Raw genomic sequence first — 23,557 nt, forward strand, 5'->3', positions numbered from 1 at the left:
AGAACCTGTTAGATGTGCCCCCTTTTAGAGGATGACCTGAGTATCTGAGTGGAGAGATAAATAGTTGAACCGTGCAGTAGTCTAGAAAATATCACAACTTCCAGTTTCAGACTTTTATTAAACATTAGGTGTTCATCATTTTTCTCACTATGAACTTTGAATTCACGGGCAACGAATATTGGCCCAATATATATCGGTTATCGCTTATCAACCGATATATAAACGCTATCGACCCTGAAACACTGATTGGTGGATTCTTACCCTATATAAAGGTAAAGAGGCACATATCTGTCACTGTACTGTGTACAGCGAAATGTGCCATCTGGATTTTACCCATCTGTGGTAGTGAAAACACACACACACACACACACACACACACACACACACACACACACACACTAGTGAACTAGAGACAGTGAGCACCCACACACCCAGGGCGATGGGCAGCCAACTCCAGCACCCAGGGAGCAGAGAGGGTGAAAGACCTTGCTCGAGGGCCCAACAGTGGCAGCTTGCCGAGTCCGGGTATCGAACCCACAACCCTGTCATCAATAGCCTGGAGCTCTAACCTCGGAGCCTCCACTTAGTGATATGTGGGGTCTTTTCTCTGGCCTACGCACATTTCACTTTTGCTGCACTTTTCCTAGAAGACTGGCAGACATAGTAAATTAGTGACTGACTAACGAACCTTGTTAAAACTCACATGTGCAAGAACTGCCTCTGATTTAGGGACTTTTTCTGGTACTGATGGTCTGAGGACTACATTTCGCCACAAAGCTAACAAAGTATCTGTGCTGGTGAGGGGAGATCTTAGGTAAGCTGAGGTTGGGTCTCCTTTCTTCTCCTTGGGAAGTGGTGTGAAGACATACTGCGGCATTGATGTGCGTGTGTGTCGAAGTCTGTAGCGATAACCTGTCGACTAATCATCTCTACAATTTAGCAGCACTCTGGCCACCGGCCTCGTACAACACTGCTACCACTGTGTTGGCAGGCCATCTACTCGCTCAGCATCAGTACTACAGTGTTAGCATCGCTACCCGCTGGCTGCCAACCTCGCTACCGTGGTATTAGTTATTAGTGATGAGGTCCTGCTCATCGCTATGCTACAGGAAACATAAGGGAGGTCATTTTATACCACAGAACCTTTTTCGCAGATATTTTGGTCCTCAAACCCATTGTTAAAATGCCATTGGAGCCAAAGGAGGTCCAGCAAAACTAGGCTAGCCTGTTTTATTTTTTCTTGGCTCAATTCATTTTTTTTATTCTACTTAATTTATGTTGTATTTGATTTCTAATTACATTAATAACATTAAATATAGGATTAAAGAAAAAGGCACATATTGTGACAATTTATCATAATTACAATAAAATGTCATCAGATTGCTCACGCCCTAAAAGTGGTCAACATCCAAATAAATAAAGTAGTGACACTAATACAATAAAAAAAAAAATCTGTGATCAAACTGATGTGTCCACTGATGTGTTCGGCTCAAGTCCAGTAGGTGGCAGCAAACGCCAACGCAAAGGCGGCGTTCATTAAAGAAACACTCCTACTGTACTCAAAATATCCACTACTTTAGAGAAAGAGCAACCAGTTACACAGTCCACGCCCAGAACATTTTGTTCCAAAAACCCAAGTGATACAAAGCCAGTACACAAGACCCTGCACGAACATCACGACTACTGATGCAACAGGAAGCGCTGCAGGCCGGCTGAGTTTGGGGCTGTGTGAAATGCATTCTGCATGCACTGGGACCTTAAATGCAACGTACCCAAGATGCCAATTTCGAGGCCAGCCAATCCAGACTCAATCTTGGAGTAGATGTCCACGGACCCAAAGTCTGCAGAGATGGTTTTGGTCTGGACTTTGTACTTGCTCTCTGAAAAAGAAGAGAAATAAATCCATAAATAAATAAATAAATCTATAAATAAATAAATAAAATGTTAACATTGCACCCTTTCATTCATTCGTAATTAGAGGGACGTGATCACTGTCAGAGTGTAAAACACTCCAGCTTTTACTCCCACTGCTGCTTAACACCCATCACGGCAGCACCAAATGTGAGGACGGCTGTAATATCAGTGACGTCAGAGGGGAGACCAAGAGTCACCGAAGCAAGGAGGACAAAGCTGCAGTGTCTCCTTCACTGTGCGCTCGTGTCTCTCTGCACAGACAAACGGTTCAGTGTGTTGCAAACACTGCAGGTTTCCATGCGTCTGGGCCACGTTAACATGACCACACACACACACAGGGCCATTTAGCAAGTGCGTGTTCAATCTACTACAATTACAATTACAACGATCTTTCGGAGCTATTGCTTTATGGCACTGAATGCAGGGATTTGGGGTGTGTTGGGGAGTGCAACTGTCTGAAGGGAAGAACAGGTGCGGGGCGCAGAAATTGGCCTGAGAATGGGGTGACGCTACATGACGTAGACAGTCCCCTCCAGCCTCGGGGCTTTCTTTCTCCTGCACAAAGCAAATATATAAATAATGGTTTAAGAGGACACTGGATGTGTGTCCTCACATGAACCGGCATTCAAGTGAAGTAGCTGTTCTGCGTGAACCTGCTTCAGGTTAAACTCATATTGTCCCTGTTTTGGTCTAGGAGGTCTCTAAAGGGGGAGGGGCTTCCAAAAAAAAAAAAAAGAAGTGAAGTCAGTGGCCGAGTTTGCTTCTCCATCAGTGAGCACACGCTAGCTACACAGGGTGGGGGGGAGGGGGACAGAAAAAGCAAGTGAACGAGAGAGAGAGAGAGAGAGAGACTCCATTCACAGACATCAGTCTCCGTTCACAGGCTCTCCCTAGTAGACGCTGTCCTGCTTCATTGAGAGAGACATGAGCAAGTAAACACACACACACACACACACACACACACACACACACACACACACACACACACATACATGCATACTGGACAAAAGTATTGGGACACCTGCTCATTCACTGTTTCTTCTGAAATCAAGGGTATAAATAAACATGTTAAAGCTTTGTTGGAGTAACTGTCTCTACTACCCAAGGAAGGCTTTCTACTAAAAACTGAAGCATTGCTGTAAGGATTTGATTGCATCCAGCAACACTAGTGTTAGCAAGGTCAGGATGTTGGATGATAATCACCCCATCTCATCCTCAACTCCTCAAAACACATCCCAAAAATATTGTCTGGAGCACAACAGGTTCATGTTTATCTGCTCCAGAGAGTCCTATTCTACTGGAAATACTTCCCTACAGGGACTAGACAAGCTGTTTGTGTGCATTTGCACACACAGGAGAGCATGCTCTGACTGCACTCATCTCCCAATCGCATGTAGTACACGTGAGCCAGCGTGAGGAGGTGCCTCAGCAGCCCACGCTCAAAGTCTGCCTCAGCCAATCGCCTTTCAGGCTCTGGAGTCACGCTAAACACCACATTCTGGTCAAAATAGTATGCTCTTCATTTCAGAGCTTAATCAGATCACTTTAATGCAGAAAACGCAAAGTGCTGAAGGGACTTCCTGCAGATCTGTGGAGAATAGAACATGAAAAGAGAAAAAAAATGATCAAATGCTTTTGCCATCAAATCAGTGGAAACACAGTGTGTGTATTTTCTCCAGCGTCCTTTCCCTGACATCCCCCAGAACCTCCATCTGCAAAAAGTCCCTCTCCGTGTTGCAGCAGCAGCAGCAGCAGCAGAGCAGCAGCCAGGCAACTCAGCTGGCACACAGCCTGCCTTTCAGCACAGCTCTAAAAATAGCCCAGTTCATTAACATCCACACTCATTCAGCAGAGGGAGACACTCGCTGCCTCGCGCACACACACACACAGCGCTTTCCCCCTCACGATTCAGTCTCCTCAAACACACACACACACACACACACACACACACACACACACACATTCAAAAATTCGCATGCATGCACACATACACTCAGGTACAGGCATCTCACACAGGAGAAACACTGCAACATGCATTTACACACACAGACGTCGACACACATGCATGCACCAGATCATGCCATCCTCCACAAATCAAAAAGTCAGCCAATCACAGTGCTTAGAAGCAAGGTGGGGGGTGGGTGGAGAGGGGGGGGTTCAAATCCAGTCATCTCCGACCCATCCGCACATTCCTTCGTCTACCAGCACAAGCCTTTGTTTAGCTTTTGCTGTAGGTCTCTGCTATGACTTCAGAGCTCAGGCAGGAGGGGGGATCCCACAAGGGTGTGCCGATTCACAATATTCAATACGATACTCTTACAGTGCAATTCTAAAGGTGAGCAATGTTGGATCACTCGATTTTCATTAATTTAATTAATTTTTTTTTACAAAATGATCAATGATGTTGCTACATATGACTGAATTTCTTTCATCGGTAGTCGTGGAAACTGTAAAGTGTTCCATTGCCATTATTTTACCACTCATCCAAACCATTAGGACACTTCCACACAAGTCTGAACTAAGGGCCGATTCTGGGCTCGTTTGGGGGAGGGCTTCATTATTGTAGGTTTGCTTTCACACAGAATTCCGTCCAAACTGTGGCAATTTCTATTCTGCACTAGTTTTTGCAAAACGGCAGGGCCGAGGTTCACCCGTTCACTGCTTTTGATTATTTTCCTTGGATAGCGCTTTCTGAGGTCATGGCATTTCACCATTCAAGAACGCCGTAGGAGAATCTTGTAGGAGAAGATTTTTAGCCATGCAGACGATGAGTTGAAGCGGTCACATGACAAAACGAACCAATCACACAACCCTACACATGGCGCCAGGAGCAGATAGCTTCCACAAGTGCAGCAGGCCACACCAGAGTCTGCTTGAAGTGAACCCCAGACCAGGGATCGGTTCTCTGAGCTGCTCATGGGCTCAAAACCAATTGTGCAGAACTCTCACACTAGAAACGCTAGTGTGAAAACATCCTTAGGCTGACTGGAAAAGACCGTAATCTGTCTTTTCCAGTCTGTCTAATCGTTTATTAAGGTCCTGCAACAATCCCATATTACTGCAGGGTATGATACTGTAGGTTTAGGTGATAGGGCAAAACACTATGATCACAATACTTATACATTTTTCACAATATTAGATTTTCATTTCAACAATTTCACTTGAATTTGAGCTGTTTGAACATTAAAATCTAATAAACTGAACCATTAACATTCACATTAGTGTAATAAGCATTTATAACCACACTACTGAAAAACGTAGCGTGATGATGGAGGTTTCCTGGCAAATCATCCCACTCTTGTCAAACCCCAATCAATTTAATCAATTTAATCCATGTCATACATGTACAGAGCTTTATACTAATACTGGTTGGAGTGCAATGACAAGTAATTTAATGATCCATGTTTCTCATGCTAACCCATGCATTAATCAATCAATTGGGATTGGGCTGTCGGTCACGTGAGCACCGCTACAGAGCCATAAGGCAACACAGACACACGCAGACACAGCGCCATCACTCTGGAGTGTGAGTGGAAAGCAGAGTTTTATTAGTGTGAGGAGTGGGATTCTCAAACGGACGCGGGAGAAATCTTCAACTACGTCGTCCAGCAACGATATAAATGAGGAGACGGTCACTGGCTGAAATATGAACGGCAGTTCACGTGAGACTTAATATGGTGTCTGTTTACAGATAGAGTCAATCAGTCAATGCTGGGTACGGATAACGTCCTGCAACAAAAATAGCCATCAGCAAGCTGGTCACGCAGTGAGCGGAGGAGGGTCCACGATATTGTGGCTCCGACCAGACTGTTTCAAAATACAAACAAAGCAGAAACACTAAATACTTTTAAACTGAAGCTTACATTTTTTATGTTTGTAACAAAACAATCAAATCAAAACAGTCGAATCAAAACAGTCGAATCAAAGTCATTTGTTGCTGCCCCAAAACAAAAGTCACTAAGTCACACAAACAAAGCAGAAACACAAAATACTTTTAAACTCACGTTTGTCTCCCCTTCATCTTTTTTACAGATCCGAAAAATTATGGGAAATCTTATTTAGAGAAAAATGGTTTTATTCATTTTTTTGTATTATTTTTTAATTGCGACAGGAAAAAGATATTGGAGTTTTAATTATCTTTTATACTGACTATACATATACTAAATATACTAAAGTTCATTAAAACAGTTCATTTTTAAATAAAGCTGACAGCTACATAAACTCGCATAATTCATAATCAATAATTTATTGCAATAATCGATTATTTGACTTTCAAAACAGTTGTTTGTTGCTGCCCTAAATACTGGATAGAGCCTCCGTTACTCTCAAATCAGCCCAAATTCTTTGCGTCAAGGCTTCCACAAGATGCCGGAAACATTCCTTTGAGATTCTGCTCCATGTTGACGACATGACAGCATCACAGAACTCCTGCCGATCTTTCCAGGAGCACCGTCACGCTGCAAATCATCCCACAGGTGTTCCACTGGATTCAGATCCAGGAACTTGGAAGGCCACTGAGGAACACTCAACCTACCGCATTCTGAGCTTTCCATCACCATTCTACATTTCTGTCCAGTTTCGTAGAGCCTGTGCTGAGCCACTGCAGCCTCAGCTTTGTGTTTTTGGCTGACAGAAGCAGAACCTGACGTGGTCTTCTGCTGTTGTAGCTCTGTATCCACCTCAATGTTGGCATTTTGAGCTGCTTCTGCTCACCACACTTGTACAGAGTGGTTATTGGACTTACTGTAGCCTTTCTGTCAGCTCCAACCAGTCTGGCCATTCTCTGTTGACCGCTCTCATCAACAAGGTGTTTCCTTCTACATACCTGCCGCTTACTGAATGTGTTTTCTTTATTGCATCATTCTGAGTAACTCTACAGAGAAAAGCTGAACATCCCAGGAGATCAGCAGTTCTAGAAATACTCAGCTCTTCTGGCACAAACAATCACACCACACTCCAAATCATAGCACTGATATCTCACTGTTACTGGCTATTACTAACTCTTACTGGCGCAGCATGATGTTCTTGCCCACATGGACTATCAAACCCCAGTCTTCCAAGGTTTCATTGGTTTAATTCTAATAGTTATTAGAATAGTCCAAATGTAAAATGTACAAAATGATAAGACTTAGGAATGAGACTGTGGAGTTCAGCCTGATCCATGCAAAGTGGTTTCTTCAAGAGCCAAAAGCTCACCCTTACACCCGCACTGTTTTTTTCTCATGATCATTGCAGGCTTATTAAATTCATCCTTATCATTTAGGTATACTGATTTATACATATATTAGTATAATAGTATATATTATTAGTACAGTGAGGATCAGAACACAGCAGAATCAGCAAACACCACTAAAACCACAAAAGGTGACTGGTCTTTCTTTATAGGGCAATGGTAATCCATTGAGCATGGTCACACATCTGAAGGGTCATCACTGTGGTGCGTCAGTGGAGAGTAAAGCTCGTCTCCCCTGTTTTTTTTTTGTTCGTTTTTTCCTCTCCTTTTTTGCGGATCCAAAAACAATTATCCAATTTATGACTCAAAAATTGGGATCCGTTTTGAACGATAGGTTTTATGACCCAAGCACAGCCCATTAATGTAAATTAGCTGTTATTTCGACTTTGTGGTTTTATTTTATTCACGTTTTATTTATGTAGGACATTTAAACATTTGTATATTCCAATGCTAATGTCTAAATATTTCTAATTATGGAAAGTTCACTGCTCTTTAAAATGGTATAATTGCATTATTATACTATTATCAATATATCACTGGAATAAAATGGCCTTAAAAATACATTATTAATCATTATTATAATATAAATAAATATTATAATAATAACCATGTTGATCGCAATTATTTCTGGGATAATAATTTCCCACAATAAATAGTGATCATGACAGGCCTAACCACACATAGCATGCTCAAATGATTGCAAAATGATGCATCAACTGGCAATGCCGACATTAACTCTAAAATTAAATTTAAATTCATTACAATTGCAATTCATTACAACTGCTTGCAATTATATATATTATAAAAATATATATACAAAAAAAAAAATTTCAGCTAAAATTAATCATGCAAATCTCGGTCAGTTCTAATCTTAAAGCCAAAGTCAAGCGTCAGGAAGCTTAAGTGAAACCGTTATGAATAAAGGTGAAGGGGTCATTAACCTGAAGTACACTCGACACAGAGTGGACCACAGGCTCAGGGCACATACCGATGGCTTTGGAGACCTCGTCCAGCTTCTCCTGAGTACGGCTGATGAGGACGATGGAAAAGCCTCGGCGAGCGAGCTGAAGAGGGGAAAAAAAAAAAAACCAAAACACATGCACCCATACTTTAGTTCAGGACATACACACAGAATGCATACTTATAGAAGCCCATATGAAGAACCAGGTAATCATGTGAATCATTCCAGTGAAGCACTAATGAACACGTGCACTGACGCACTGGGATATGAAGAGCTTTATAAAGTGGTATTTAAGACATTTTTCAAGGAACTACTTCTGCCCTAATAGCAGTCAAAACATGAGGTCTACAAATAAGCATCTGTGTTGATTGCTCGCCGGCGAGTCTGCTATTTGAGGCATGCCTCTGAGAGTGGAGGAGTCCGGAGTCCTCCCCTGATCTCTCACTAAGACCTCTCTGCTGATGACTCATTGTGATTTCTGAAGTGAAGAAAAAAAAAGAAAAAAGAATAAAACCCCCCTGGAATCTTACCTCCTCCGCATAGGCTTTCCCGATTCCATCAGTGGCCCCAGTTACAACTACAGGGACAAAGACAGATGTAAAGGTTAGTGTGGGGAAATAATGCATCAGTAACTTGCAGCCGCACATCAATGGAGAAAGGACTGCCATGGAAAACACTGAAACTTAAGGTCTCACCGCCCTCTATTACTGACAGCTAATGCAGATTACCTTACGTATAATTAAACACATTCACGTAATGATTCAGGGGACGCGACAATCATGATACACCAGAAACACGCTGTAAAGCAGGAGCATTATGTGAGAATCGGTACTTGTTTATTCCTGGGCTCCCCCTACAGTTGGGGAGTGTAATTCACATTTACTCCACTGCTGTAAATATACAACCTCACGGACGGCTGTACACATGCCCTTCTGGACAAGCTGAGAGATCCAGAAGAAGCATCTGAAGGTAAAGAAGCATGTGATATTACAGGATTTGACACAAATAGGACTTACGCAGCGTTATGCAGTCCTGACCAGAGGTCCTGTGCAGCTTCACCAAAGTTCTATAGAGCAGTAGCAGCACGCCAGCCTTTACAGAGGTCACTCTCACAATTACAGTCAGTGGAACATCTTAAGCTTCTTAAGCTGCTAATTTATAGGCAAAACCGTTACATATTGTTGCTTTTCCAAAAAAAAACTTAAAAAATAACGATGCATCAATATGGGAATTTCGTGGCAATGCCGATACACAATATTTTTCCAAGTGTAATTTTTCTGTTACGGATTAAGAAGATGGATTTCATAGATTCTTGCTGACCATACCATCCATGTACCTCAGCAGAAATTACGATTCATCAGACCACAGTCTTCAACAGTAAGTTTTTGGTGAGCCTGTGCCCACTGCAGCCTCAGCTTTCTGTTCTTGGTCGACAGATGTGGAACCTAATGTACTCTTCTGCTGTTGTGGCCCAACTGCTCACCACATATGTACTGATCGCTGATTTGAGTTACTGCAGCCTTTAAGAGGATGTAGTCAGAAGATGTAAAACCTTTAGAAGATATAGATACTGGGGGTAAATGATCATTCGCATTACTGGAATAAGTCATATTTATTTAGTATAGAATATTTAGTAGGTATAGTTATAAATAGCTATAAATACTGTAAAAATAATAAAATCAAGATTTCAGCAAAGCAACCCAGCTTCACATCATACCTAATCATCTGTCCAATGCTGATACGAGTCTCTAAAAAAAAAAAAAAAAATCACATTATTACCAAATAAAACCTTTTAAATCAAGTATCTAAAACCCAAATGTCTCAAACTGGAGAATTGTTTGTGGTGGACTGAACCTGGTGGACGCACAGAGAACAGCAGGACACAGAGCGCATTCCCTGGCCGCTCTTGCCCGGGCGTCCTCGCCTCACAAAGACAACAGGGCTATTTTAAGCAGTTTGGTCGATCCCCCCCACCCCCCCCCAACCCCCCCAGCTCACCTCTTTGTTAAAAAAATATATAGCTACGAGGGAGGCAAGGCGGCTGCATCACGTTTATAGAAAGAGCAAGAAAAGCCACCCCTCCTTGATTTGTGATCAGTGCCCCCCCTGGGCATTGGGGGCACAGTCCTCACAGCACCACCCTTGACCTTGGCATGGCTGGTGTCAGAGGAGGCAGCACTGATTAAAGATTTACATGAGCAGCCTCCTGCATCCACTGGAGTAGCGCAGAGAGAGGGAGGGAGAGAGAGAGAGAGAGAGAGAGAGAGAGAGAGGGAGAGAGAGAGGATGACGAACAATAAGACAGCGCGAGGGCGGGGCGAGTGAGGACTGATCCTGGGGGCAGCTAAAAATAGAAAGCAAGAGTGAAAGGCAAGCAGCTGGCTTTGAACCATTTTATGAACTCCCTTCTTTTAGCCTGGGCTAAATTTAGAAGGGCATTCCACATCACGACCAGAAGTCAATGTGACGCCCATTTTTATGGCAACCTGGCGGCGCTGCGCTTGCTTTATCATCATGTGTGTTAATGCTTGTTTATAAAATAATGAACATTGTCTCCATTCATATCCATTTAGCATGTAATCTGATGTATTTTAGATGGCCCTGAATATTTATTATATGCAATATAAAATTATAATATCAATTTTAATGGCCAAACACCACCGCCCCATCCTCCTCTTCAGCAACTACAACCTACAGAACGAAACGCAGGAATCTGGTCAACTGAAACATGATCTTATGAGAGCGAGGACGCCCCCTCTCAGCGCATGCTGCCGCAAAATATTCCAAGGGCTAAAAAAAGAACGGCAGATTAAAAATACCAGGCAGGCACTGCAGCCTCGTCTGGAACAGCTGCAGCGCTTGAATACCAACGCGTCTCCGCTCTCCCCCGGCATCGCACCCTGGGCACAGCAGCCCGGCCAAAACACGCAGCCCCGGCATCCTTGCATGTTGGCCCAGCCACTGTGCCTGCGCTTCCCCTGCGAATGCTGCCCTTTCTCTCGCTTGCTTGCTTTCTCTCTCTCTCTCTCTCTCTCATATCACAGGGGCTCATTAAAGGGTATTTACAACAATAGCAGAAAACCTGTTGATACAATGAGAACTTGTGGTAGAAGGCACTGGGCACTTGAATTCCCCTCAAATATTTATGGTAGCATCATCCATACAGGCTTCCATCAAACGCATTTAAAAATCAAGCGTTAAATTTGCATGATATTTTTTTCACCAGTAAACTACATTGTCTTTGTAGCACTCGGTTAAAACAAGTTATTTGTCCAACAAAAGCCACTTTCAACAGATTTATTACACTTTTGCAGTTCCAGACCTGGCTAGTGCGCCCCCTAATGGTTAAAAATACAGTTCTGCTGTGTCAAGTCAAGTCAAGTCAAGTGGGGTTTTATTGTCATTTCAACTACTTACAGAGTACACAGTGAAACGAACAACGTTCCTCCAGGACCATGGTGCAACATAGACACAGTGCATACAGAGCACAAGTGCAACACAAACAAGTGCGGACAGACAACACAACACAGTGCAGACAGAGAGTAATAAATAATTGGCGGTAGTGTGCAAATTATGCAGTGTGTAATAAATATTGAGTCCAGTGAGGAAGTAATGTTATTAGTGCAAATGCTTTGTGCAAAAATGCTTCCCATTTTATCTGGGGTAAATGGTTGTAGAGAGAGAGAGAGAGAGAGAGAGAGAGAGAGATGTAACAGAAAAAGACATCAGTTCAGAGAGTTGAGAAGTCTGATGGCTTGGGGGAAGAAGCTATTGCAGAGTCTGGTTGTGTTGGACCGGATGCTGCGGTGCCTTCTTCCTGATGGCAGGAGGGAGAACAGTCTGTGTGAAGGGTGGGTGAAGTCATCCACAATGCTGGTTGCTTTGCGGATGCAGCGGGCAGTGTAAATGTCCATGACGGAGGGGAGAGAGACTCTGATGATCCTCTCAGCTGTCCTCACAGCTGTCTGTATCTCCGCATCAATTGATAATTAAACAGGGAGGATTCGTCCCTCAATTACAAAAGACGTGGCCGACGGTCTTCCAAACCATGGCGCTCGTTTGTTGCCGCTGCAACGCTCAAAGCAGAAAAGCCTCAGATTCAGGCTCCTTTCCACCCCACCCACTTCTCACTAAGCCCCACCTCTGCATGACTGTTAACCACCTAACGTGCGTTTTTCAAACCTGTTAATGTTGAGGGTGGATATAGTCTTTTATGACGCTGCGGTGCGGATGTTGGACAATAACTAGGGATGCACGATTATTGGATACTGGGTCCTAAATGTGCATTATATTTACTTTAGAAATACTTTTACATTTAAAGCTACATAGCGCCTCCGCCCTCAGCATCAGCAGGTCTCCCACCCTTGCATGTTTGAGGATCGATACTAAGCGCACAGAGGCGGAGCTTACTGAGGAGAGGGCAGGGAGGAGACTTTTCGGTAGCACAGTCTACATTCAGAAGACTGTCGCTCACCATTACATAACAAACACATTTATTTAATTATCAATTGAAGCGGAGTAACGGACGCAGCAGAGCCAAGTGTAATACTATATAGAGAGCCTAGGGGGGTGATATGGCTTCTACAGTTTCAACTGTGCCATTAAACAAAACGCCTATTCTGCACACAGAAACGAACGAACTTCAGTAATAACTGGCCCTGCCATGTTCATCTGCACAGACAATGGCACTGCCCAAGAAGAATGACGTATTACAGATGAGCGAATCTGTTCTCACAGCCCTCGTTGGGCCCGACCCGTTTGACGCGTACGCCATTCGAGTCCATTTTACAGGGACAGGGCTGTGACAAACATAGCCTTAAAAAAATAAACAACCAAACAAACACTCTTTATGTGTGTCGTCCACGTGGTTTCCTCCATCTTCTTCCAGACACTACGATCCTTCCCTCGCAAACTCAGAAAACTTTTGAGAGCAGAAAAAAAAGGAAAAAGAAAAAAAGTGCCATCCCTCGCTGCCCTTGGACGTTCCCGTGTATGCAGTGTTATGTAATCGCACACCCCTCTCCGTCCGCAGAGCGGGATCCTCACTCTTCATTGGATGCTGCAGCAGAGGCTTCAAAGGGTCCCCTGGGCCCCCACTCCCAGTAACATGCTTCTTTAAATAGCATGGGATGCCACGTGCCTCTCTCAATGGCTTTATTTGCTTCACATCAGCAGCGCTGTTCAAAAGGAAGGTTTTAAAATTGGCTGCGCTAAAAATAGCTGCAGATGCATTCGGTTTTCCCTGAGGCGAGATATTTTCAGAAAGGGGGAGAACTATGTGAATGTCTTCTTCTGCTCTCAAGTGTGCGGTACAGTAACGTTACAGCAATTCATAAATATCCATTAATGAAGCAGTCATAGGAATTCTGAACGAAGGGAAAGAATCTGGGATTAATGGACGGGAAAAAAACAAACACAAAGGAAAGGTGCGACTGAACTGGCGTTATTGCAATTTGCGCCTAAATGCATTTCTATAATAAAACTCAGCTGGATATGCCTGAATGGATGATAGCAGGGAATTCTGCTCGGATATGTACACGGTTGGAACTGGATTTTTCACTGTGCCCAAATTTAATGATGAATGGACCAATAGAAATGCTCCAAATCGTTTTAGATCAACTTTCATTGGAAGTTAAATAGGTTTTGTCCTTCTCCAGTAAAGTTGCTATTTTTGCACCACAGATACAGATTTATCCCTAGTGTCTTTGAGATGGATTAAGCCTAGTCTTGAGCTACCCTAAATTACTATGCCAATAGAGATTCACCAGTCATAAACAGATTTGGGTTTGAAGTCCCTTTTTACTGCAAACATTACTGTATTTTTATTTTTATTTATTTTACCGGCAACTACCCAACCCACTCATTAGTACTCTCCCCAGTCACCTGTAACGCTCCCGAAACTAGGAGGATGAGGACTGAGCCTCCTCCAACGCATTCACAACCAGCCACCGCCTCCTTTTTTTTTTAACTGGTCAACCAACGCCCTCTGAGGAAAGCGCCGGGTACCCAGCTCTGATGCATCAGCTTTTACACGCTTGTGCCGGCCACCTTCCACATGTAGTGATGGGGGGGAGCCATCTACCCACCGGAAGAGAGCAATCCTCGGGTGAAAGTGCCAGTGCCTCAGTCTGCTGGACTAAGCCTGCAAACCAACTATTAAAACTCTTAATGACCCTAAAGATCTGTGAAGTGATCAGTCAGTTTTAAAGCTAATCCTAAACAGTCTTTTTACTCTGAAAGTTATGTTTTTTTCTTCTCCTATAAATACCTACCAGGTTATTGCATGACTGTGAATTTACACCACAACACAAGAAAATTCTGTATTCATTGTAATTCTGATTTTTCTTAGGCAATATAAACCTGAGGCAGCTTAAGTCTCTATTTATATATTATATAGGATTACTTGATATTTCATGATGTTTATTATAATTCTATTAATATTAAACTATATTATAATGCATAACTTGCAGTATATATATATTTTTTCTCTTTTTCACACATATATACAGAGAACTGTGCACATACCTATCCAAAGTGCTCTATATGTATTATATTTATCATTAGGGTTGCACAATATATCATTTTAGTATCCTTATCGCAATGTGCACATGCACAATAGTCACATCGCAGGACCTGCAGTGACTAAATTATTATTATTTTTATTTTTTTTATCTTTTTTTTTTTGATACATGTACAAAAACAATACATGACATGCTGGATTACATCTCAATATGTATATTTCAAATATTTTTCATAAAATGTGCAATATAATAATGGTTTTCCCAATGTGCAGCCCAGATATGATTTAATGTCTTCTCATATTTCATGCACTTTATTCTATTTCACTGAATTTTTTTTAATTGTTTTACTCTTACTGTAATTGTAACTGTATTTGTACCTCTGCTAGATTCTAACTGCATGTTTTTGCCTTGTACTTGTCCTGAGCAATGGCAATAAAATGTAATCTATCTATCTATAATCTATTAGTGATGTGCAGCAGAAATAAAAGACGTCTATATTACAAGTTCATTGCATTGTGCTCAGATATGCCACCAAAAATCACAAGCAGAGACAGCGGCTAATCACTGGTAAACCAGCGCAGCTCACCAGAGCACAATGCATCTGTTTCTGAGGCTTAACTAAACACACAGTGATGAAATTCACACCCTTCACCCAAACTAACCTTCATTTAAACGCTCAAACACCAAGCCAGCAGAGCTTTAGGCCGGTCCGGCCCGCACCTTCAATACACAACGCGTTCTAATGACAATACTGGACTACAGAACGCTACAAGAAGGAGCACGGGGTGAGTAGGGGGAGAGAGAGAGGCCGAGAGACACTGTATGTCTGTGTGCATGCAGCAGGCATGGCGGGGGAAGAGCACACATTGTTTTATGAGCAAGAGTAGAGTCGGAGAATAAAAGAGGCTCAGCTGAATGGGAGGAGATATGCAAAGGCGGAGAGCCGAGGCACGTGTCGCAGAGGGTGCACATCACGAGAGATGTGAACATTCACGAGGACCTGAATGTCCAATCACGTCGCTGCTCTCAGTCAACCAATTACCGCCCAGTCATTCCCCGGGCCAAGAACAAACGCCTTCATTCACAAAAGTAGAAACGCAGGCCCGAAACTAACGTTCACACATCGAGAGTTGTTGTCAGGGAGGCAAAAATAGCACACCGCCCGGTTGTTTTCCAAGCGTATGTGAACCTCCTGCACGCCCATCGATTTTCATGTGTTGCTGGGGCGACTCTCAAATATACAGTCGATGGTCGCGGTGCATGGGCCATGTGATAACAGAGGAGGACACAGCTCCTGAAAGGAAGTCACAGGCCACAGATGTGGACAACAGGGTGGTGTCACGCACAAGTTGGCGGGAAATAAACCGTGTTTAGTTTGTTGGGAAATCTCAGGTTTTCTTCTGGATTGTAGCTAAAGGCTACATTTAATTATAAGTAATTAATGCTAAATGTAAAACAACATCATAATATATTCAAACTAACTGCATTGCATCAAACAACTGATGTATTTATTGAACTCCAGAAGAGAACAATGCTTTAAGTGATGCTGAAACTTTGTCCAAATATTTATGGACACCCCTTCTAATCAATGCATTCCAGCTACTTTAAACGGCACCCATTGCTGACACAGACGGGCAAATGTAAACACATAGCTTGTCTAGTCCCCGCAGAGATGTACTGCCAATAGAATAGGACTCTTTGGAGCAGATAAACATGAACCTTTTGGCACAATGCTTAATTCTAGGTGTGAGCTAGAGATGTATATATTTTTTGTTTACAGATTTTGCAGATTTATGATCATTTTTTTCAAGCAAACATTTAGGTCATGAAGAACACAGATTGTTTTATCTGGATTATACATATTGTTAAGTGTTTTCAGGTGATTCAGGTGACAAATATTTTGCAGCAGGACTGTTTGTGACTCGCTTGTCTCGAGTTTGAAATATATAATAATCTCAAAATGCTGATATGCTGCTTGCAGCCAGAACATTTTTTGTTAATGGCACAGATACCGCATTTGTTCATAAACACATTGGTGGCGTAACGGATCACAGAACACACACACAGTTTGGATCGGATCACGGTTTTTGGGTCACAAGTCATATATTTTTTGGATCAGCTTGTGCTGTTTTTTGTGTTAGTCTGTGTCTGTAGGTGCTGGTCAATGACTGGCCACCAGGGGAGCTCTTTATAAAAGAGCTGGAAGACCAACCCGGTACTTCCACTATTCACTCTGTTAGCTTTCCAGCTGTGTTATATTCTTATTCTCACATTTGGGGATAAGTAGGGCGTGAGTGCCTTGTTATGGCTACATGTGGCTACCTGGTTTGACAGCAGGGGTCGGTTCGGGTAGGGTTGTGTATTTTGGTTTAGTTAGTTTGTGTTTGATTTCTTATTTAATCTGAGCCCGTGTCCAAACGAGACTTCCACGGCTCACACTAATATAACTCTGCTGTCCACTCACACACCAGAGTGAAGGTGCTGAGGGTGTGGCTGTGCTCGATGTGTCGCCTAAGACTATCCACATGCTCCGCTCACCTGGCCGTCAGCCGCTCAATCTGTGTGGGTGTCCCAACTGCAGCTCTGTGTCCAAATATTTACTGGGATTTATTACTGTGAAAAGTAACAGCTGTAGTAAAACTGTACTCCACACTGTTATGGTTAAACTTTGAAAAAGATTAATCCCTAATGGTGTGGCAAGGTGGGAGGGGGGCGTCCATATGGATCACGGATTATCTGTGATCCGTTACACCACTATTGTACGGGGTTAGTACTGGTGCCAAAGTAAACTGCATATACCCCTTTAAGTCAGTAGGGATGCACTAATATGGAAATTGGGAGCTACTTACAATGTCCGATATCCCTCCTCAAACAAATCTGCTGATGCTGAAGTGTCACAAAAGCCATAAATGTATAAATAAATAAAAAACTAAGAGTCTGCTTCACCTGAATGTTCAAAATATCAGTTAACAATATTATCCAAATCTAAACACCTGTCGAATGGCAGATTTCTTAGCCTATCAGTTGAGAAGGTAAGACCACCCCTGTATAATCATTAGCCTTCAACTGAGAGAGTGAGTCAGAGTCATTTCTGACAACATCAGATTCTTGTCTGCTGTTTTGGATAGAGGTTCATAGTGTTTGGCTTCGAAGTGAACCTGTAATCTTGATTCCCTCTGGACTCAGATACAGTCTAGACAGATCTCGTACATTTCCTGGGACAGCCAGCGTCTCAGACTGGACCAATCAGGGCCGTTTGTGGTCGTTTCTGATAGACAGTGGAGCTGCCAGGATTTGACTGCTTTGTTGTTCTTGTTGTGTTTCTGACAAAGAAGGCCGAGTTATCACAGATATGACACTGGCCGTGAACACACTTCCAGTACGAAAGAAAGTTTGTAGTAAGAGGCTATAGTGAATTCACTTTGAATCTGGTTCTATTATAAACACCGTTTACACCTAAAAATACACCGGTTTCTGCTTCCGAGTACCTCCGGAGACATCCTCAGACCTCCTTAGGCCAGCCTGCCATGCCCAGTTGTGTGTTGACAGTGACCATAATGCAAATTTTACCATTATTAATATGAAGGCTATCTAGGTAAGGAGTCTGAACTCTTGGCTCTCATCTTAAATCTTACACTACATATCCAAATGTTTGTGGACACCCCTTCTAATGATGCCTTCAGCTACTTTAAGCTGCACCCATTGCTGACACAGATGTGCAAATGCACACATACAGCTTGTCTAGTCCCTGTAGAGAAGGCAGGCCAATCGAATAGGACTCTCTGAAGCTACTGGCACCACACCTAATACCAGGCATTGGCTAGAGGGGTATAAAGCAACAAGCATTGAGAAGTGGAGCAACGGAACGGTGTTCTCTGGACCTCACTGACGCACTTGTTGCTGAACGCAATCAAATCCTCACAGCAATGCTCCTCCAAAGTCTAATAGAAAGGCTTCTTCTTTCCTGGACAGTAGAGGCAGTTACTCCAACAAAAGCAGGATTAAATCTTTTTTAATACCCTTCAGAAGAAACAAGGAACGAACAGGTGTCCCAATACTTTTGTCCAAAGTGTTTATTCTCAATTCTTAATTTTATTGTATGTATTTTAAAAAAATTTCTTCGCCTTATTTATTTTAGATTGTTTGTTTTGATCTCTTTTATAGTGTTTTTCCATTTTGATATCTCACAATTGTAGTAATAATAATAATAACTATATCACTTATACTACATACTACATACATTAATCCTATTTAATTTTAGTTTGGTTAGTTTGTGTGCCTTTATTTTAAAGCTTAGCACTTTCTTCTGTTTTCACTCATTGCTTGTTAAATGTTTTGAGCTTTCTGTAAAGTTGGTGGAGTTGGTGATGTTAGGACGATTCTAAGGACCTGTGTCTGACCGGGGCCCTAAAGAATGCATTAATTGAGCACTCTGGGAGAACTGTTAGAGCTGTGGGGCCCAGTGTAATATCTTTCATTGGCCCATATTCCCTGGCAGTGCCCCTGCAAGGTAATGTAAGATGAAGTTTTATTAGGTAAATGACACTGACCCTTACACTAAAAACACCACACTGTTCCCATCCTGCAAAAACCTTGTATCTTCATTTTTTCTCTGTGTTTTTCACTTTGTGACAAAGTGAATCTGGCAGTTCTTCTTGACACTGTGTCAAATGTGCAGGATAAATGGACCAATAGAAAGACAATGCTCCACAATGACTGCCTTTTACATCGACTTCCACTGAAGTTATTTATTGTTAAATTAAGCTATTTATTGCTGCCATCCGTTTTGAGGGACAGCAATGCAGTCAGTTTCATGAGGAATCTGGGGCAGTGGTGGCTCAGCGGTTAGAGCGCCGGGCTAACAGGGTTGTGGGTTCGATACCCGGGCTCGGCAAGCTGCCACTGTTGGGCCCTTGAGCAAGGCCCTTTACCCTCTTTGCTCCCTGGGCGCTGGAGTTGGCTGCCCACCGCTCTGGATGTGTGTGTACTCACTGCCCCTAGTTCACTAGTGTGTGTGTGTGTGTGTGTGTGTGTGTGTGTGTGTGTGTTCACTACCACAGATGGGTTAAATGCGGAGGACACATTTCGCTGTGCAGTGTACACTGTACAGTGACAAATACGGGCACCTTTTTTTTTACTTGACATCCTCACATAAAAAGGGGTAGATTTCATACATACTTTCCTATATGTAAACATCAGTGGTGGACCAAGTGGACAAAGTACAGAGTTTACTGTTCAGCCAAACATGATTCCCTAAGCAAAACTGTACTCTTCTACGAACACACACTATTAAGACAAAATTAATGTCATTTACAAAATATCTTTCATACTGTGACAAAACACCACATCCTTTATTAATGTATTATTAAATGCTTATGCAAGTGTTATATTGTCCCAATGTACAGATGAAACCACAAGTTTACATACACTATATAAAATACCAGGCATTGGCTAGAGGGGTCTAAAGCCCCAAGCATTGAGAAGTGGAGCAACGGAACGGTGTTCTCTGGACCTTACTGACACACTTCTTGCTGAACGCAATCAAATCCTCACAGCAATGCTCCTCCAAAATCTAATAGAAAGCCTTCTTCTTTCCTGGACAGTAGAGGCAGTTACTCCAACAAAAGCAGGATTAACTCTTTTTTAATACCCTTCAGAAGAAACAAGGAACGAACAGGTGTCCCAATACTTTTGTCCATAGTGTTTATTTTCAATTCTTACTTATTGTAAGTATTTAAAACATTTTTTCTCCTTATTTATTTTAGATTTATTTTGATCTCTTCATTTTTATAGTGTTTTCCATTTTATAATCTCTTTTAAACTGACAAAACACCACATCCTTTATTAATGTATTATTAAATGCTTATGCAAGTGTTATGTTGTCCCAAACTACAGTTGAAAGCAGAAGTTTACACGACACATTCATGAATTTAGAATAAACTTTTCCCGTTTTAAGTCACTTATGATTACCAAAATTAATGAGATCCCAGATTAATGAGAATAATCATTTTTATTACTTTTAAGCCATTTTTATTACTATTTCTATTACTTTTAAGTCAAAAGTTTAAATACACCAAGATTACTATGCCTTTCAACAATTTGGGACAGCCCATATGATGATGTCATGTCTTTGGAAGCTTCCGATAGGTTTATTGGCAACATCTGAGTTAATTACACCTGTGGATGTATTTAGGGTACACCTGAAACACACTGCTTATTGTGCAATATCACGGGAAAGAGATCAGGAAGAGAATCGTGGACTTGCACAAGTCCGGCTCATCCTTGGGTGTAATTTCCAGATGCCTGAAGGTGCCTCGTTCATCTGTACAAACAATTATACGCAAGTACAAACTAGATGGGAATGTCCAGCCATACCCCATACCGCTCAGGAGGGAGACAGTTTCAGTGTCCCAGAGATGAATGACATGCTTTGGTCTGAAATGTGCCCAAATCAAGCCCAGAACAAAAGCTAAAGACCTTGTGAAGATGCTGACTGAAGCTGGTAAGGCATGTGCGAGCAAGGCGGCCTACAAACATGGCTCAGCTACACCGGGAAGAGTTTATTCTAAATTCATGCATTTTTCTTTTTGACAGTGAGAAAAGAGTGTCTTTTTTTATATAGTTTATGTAAACTTCTGGTTTCAACTGTAAGTTCCCTTCAAATACAGATATTATACAAATTTATTCTAAAAATCTATCTACAGATCAGTCATTATGGAAATGTCCGGAGTTCCCCACAACGTGAATAACTAGCCTAGTGTGTGTTATTCTGTGCGTTCTGAGTTGCGTGGGATATTTAAATGCAGTCAGTAAAAGGAGGTTCAGTTGAAGGTTCAGTCAAACCATTGTTTCAGTGGACTTCACGGTACATCGTGGCATGACTTGCATAGTTAGGCGGACTTTTGGACTTTCAATGACAACATTTGTTCAATTGTGGGTGATGGGGTGATCCTCCTAATGCCATTACAGCAATTACGCCTAATAAAGACCAACCACACTTGCACATGAAGAAAATTATTATTATTATTATTATTATTAAAAGTTATTTAGTGAACTTTTTAAATATGCACTGCTGATCATATTTGGTATTTCCTATTATCAGCACAAATTACCATGTAAAACAACAGGATCTTCAGTTAGAGCTCCCTAGTCCAATCCAAAGCCTCTTAAGTAGCCTCTCCAGATGCTCTTTAATAGTCTTTAACACCTACAGCTTTGAGAAACTCCCCCCATGAAAGAAATGGATCTTTCTTTTATCTTTATTAAATATAAATATATACGTTATATCTGTGTTTTTGTGTTTTGCAAATGTGACAAACGTAAAATATAAGATTTCCAAAAAAGGACCATTGCTATTGAGCTTTGGGTAGATACCCATTCACCAAGTATATACTTAGAAACTAAGCCTTTACTATAAGTTTTCCTAGAAAGTAAAATTAAGAATCATGTGTGCCTTTATTTATAGAAGACTTCAAAGGGGGGGGGTCAAAGGTTCTGTAATAAAGGCAGTAGTCATTTATATATATATATATATATATATATATATATATATATATATATATATATAACCATTAATCATTTGAATGCATCAATTGTCATTTGCCTTGTGAAATGGCCTTTTTTCAGTACCACACATAATAATTTAGCTACTTGAGAGTGTATACTGTGTGTGTGTGTGTGTGTGTGTGTGTGTGTGTACTAGTAGGGTTCCAGAAAGCTATATATGGACCAGACACTGGAAACAGTAAGTGTTCAACTACAATATAACTATCATGTATATCAGATATGCTGCCTTTATATTTTTAACAGTGGCTATCCTGTGTAAGTTGTGACCTGTGTCCTTGCCCAGGACCTTATACCTCCACCTGTCCTTTAACCCAGTACTGTAACACAACACACACCCAAACAAACACCAGGTGAGGCCTAAGAGGGGCAAGGCATGACTATAATACCGTTAAGCTGCTTGCTAGCTGTTTTCTAGGTGCCAGCCCCTCCAGCACACCTTAACATAAGGTCAGGACTCTGTGGTGGACGTACCTGCCCATGTGCCCAGTCTGGAGGCGCGGACCAGGGATCCGTTGCCCACGATCCAAACCCGGAGGCCGGAGAGCAGGCGGTAGAGAGCGCAGGCCGTAAGCCAGGCCGCAGTCGCACCGCCCAACCAACAGAGCAGCTGTCCGGGCTGTGGTACCTCCATCATAACAAACCTTTTATATGAATATAAACCGCTAGAAAGCCTAAAAACACAATGCCCGCACAGTCCTCATACAAACCCTACATGCGCCTTCACCCATGGACTCGCCTCCACGCTGGCTAGGTCTTCCGATGACGCTGTCGTCGAATCTCGGCTGCGGATTGGCCTGTCCGCCTGTCCGTCAGAAGTTGAGGGCGGGGCTCTCTTAACGTCTCGAACGTTCATTGGACAGCGCCGTGTAGGATGAGGTGAGTTAATGAGTATAAGCACAAGTTTTAAAGGATTCGTTTTATATTTTATTTTAATATGTGTTGATTCATAAAGTTCAGAATTTGAGGGTATAAATTAATGTATATTTAGTAAAAAAAAAAAAAAGGAGTAAAAAAAAAAAGGAGTGAACGTGAACTCGAAGGACAAGCCAGTGCTAGGTGAGGTCTTAAAGGGCCCATGTCCTACAGTTTCCTTTTCTCTAATTTATTTAGTCCACTTACGATGGTGTGATGCAGATGACCTCTGTTCAGACTAACCTAAAATGCACCTAGAAGAATTCATCATGAATGGGAGGGGCTACACTGCTGTAAGCTGAAAAGGGAGGTGTGACTGTGTTGGTGATGTAATGATATAATGACGTCACAAAATTAACAAAATCTTAGTTTCTGAAGGTTGGCCATGTGGTGAGTGAATGGTAAGTTTGTCCACTTTATTCAGTGTTAATTTACTACAGCAAACTTCGA

At 42.1% G+C, this 23,557-nt stretch overlaps 1 protein-coding gene across 1 annotated transcript in view; it reads right to left on the reverse strand.

The window, feature by feature from the left end:
• Positions 1 to 22,957, reverse strand: part of hsd17b12b (hydroxysteroid (17-beta) dehydrogenase 12b) — a 37,759-nt gene extending 14,802 nt beyond the window's left edge. Inside the window, exons 1-4 of the mRNA XM_072671702.1 lie at positions 22,667 to 22,957; positions 8,639 to 8,685; positions 8,136 to 8,211; positions 1,773 to 1,880 (exon numbers count right to left, since the gene is read on the reverse strand). Coding sequence (XP_072527803.1) covers positions 1,773 to 1,880; positions 8,136 to 8,211; positions 8,639 to 8,685; positions 22,667 to 22,829 — 394 coding nt within the window. The 5' untranslated portion in view covers positions 22,830 to 22,957. The remainder of the gene's footprint in view (positions 1 to 1,772; positions 1,881 to 8,135; positions 8,212 to 8,638; positions 8,686 to 22,666) is intronic.
• Between the last annotated feature and the right edge of the window lie 600 nt (positions 22,958 to 23,557).

Source organism: Salminus brasiliensis, chromosome 25, assembly GCF_030463535.1.
Source record: "Salminus brasiliensis chromosome 25, fSalBra1.hap2, whole genome shotgun sequence".
Classification (NCBI taxonomy): Eukaryota; Metazoa; Chordata; class Actinopteri; order Characiformes; family Bryconidae; genus Salminus; species Salminus brasiliensis.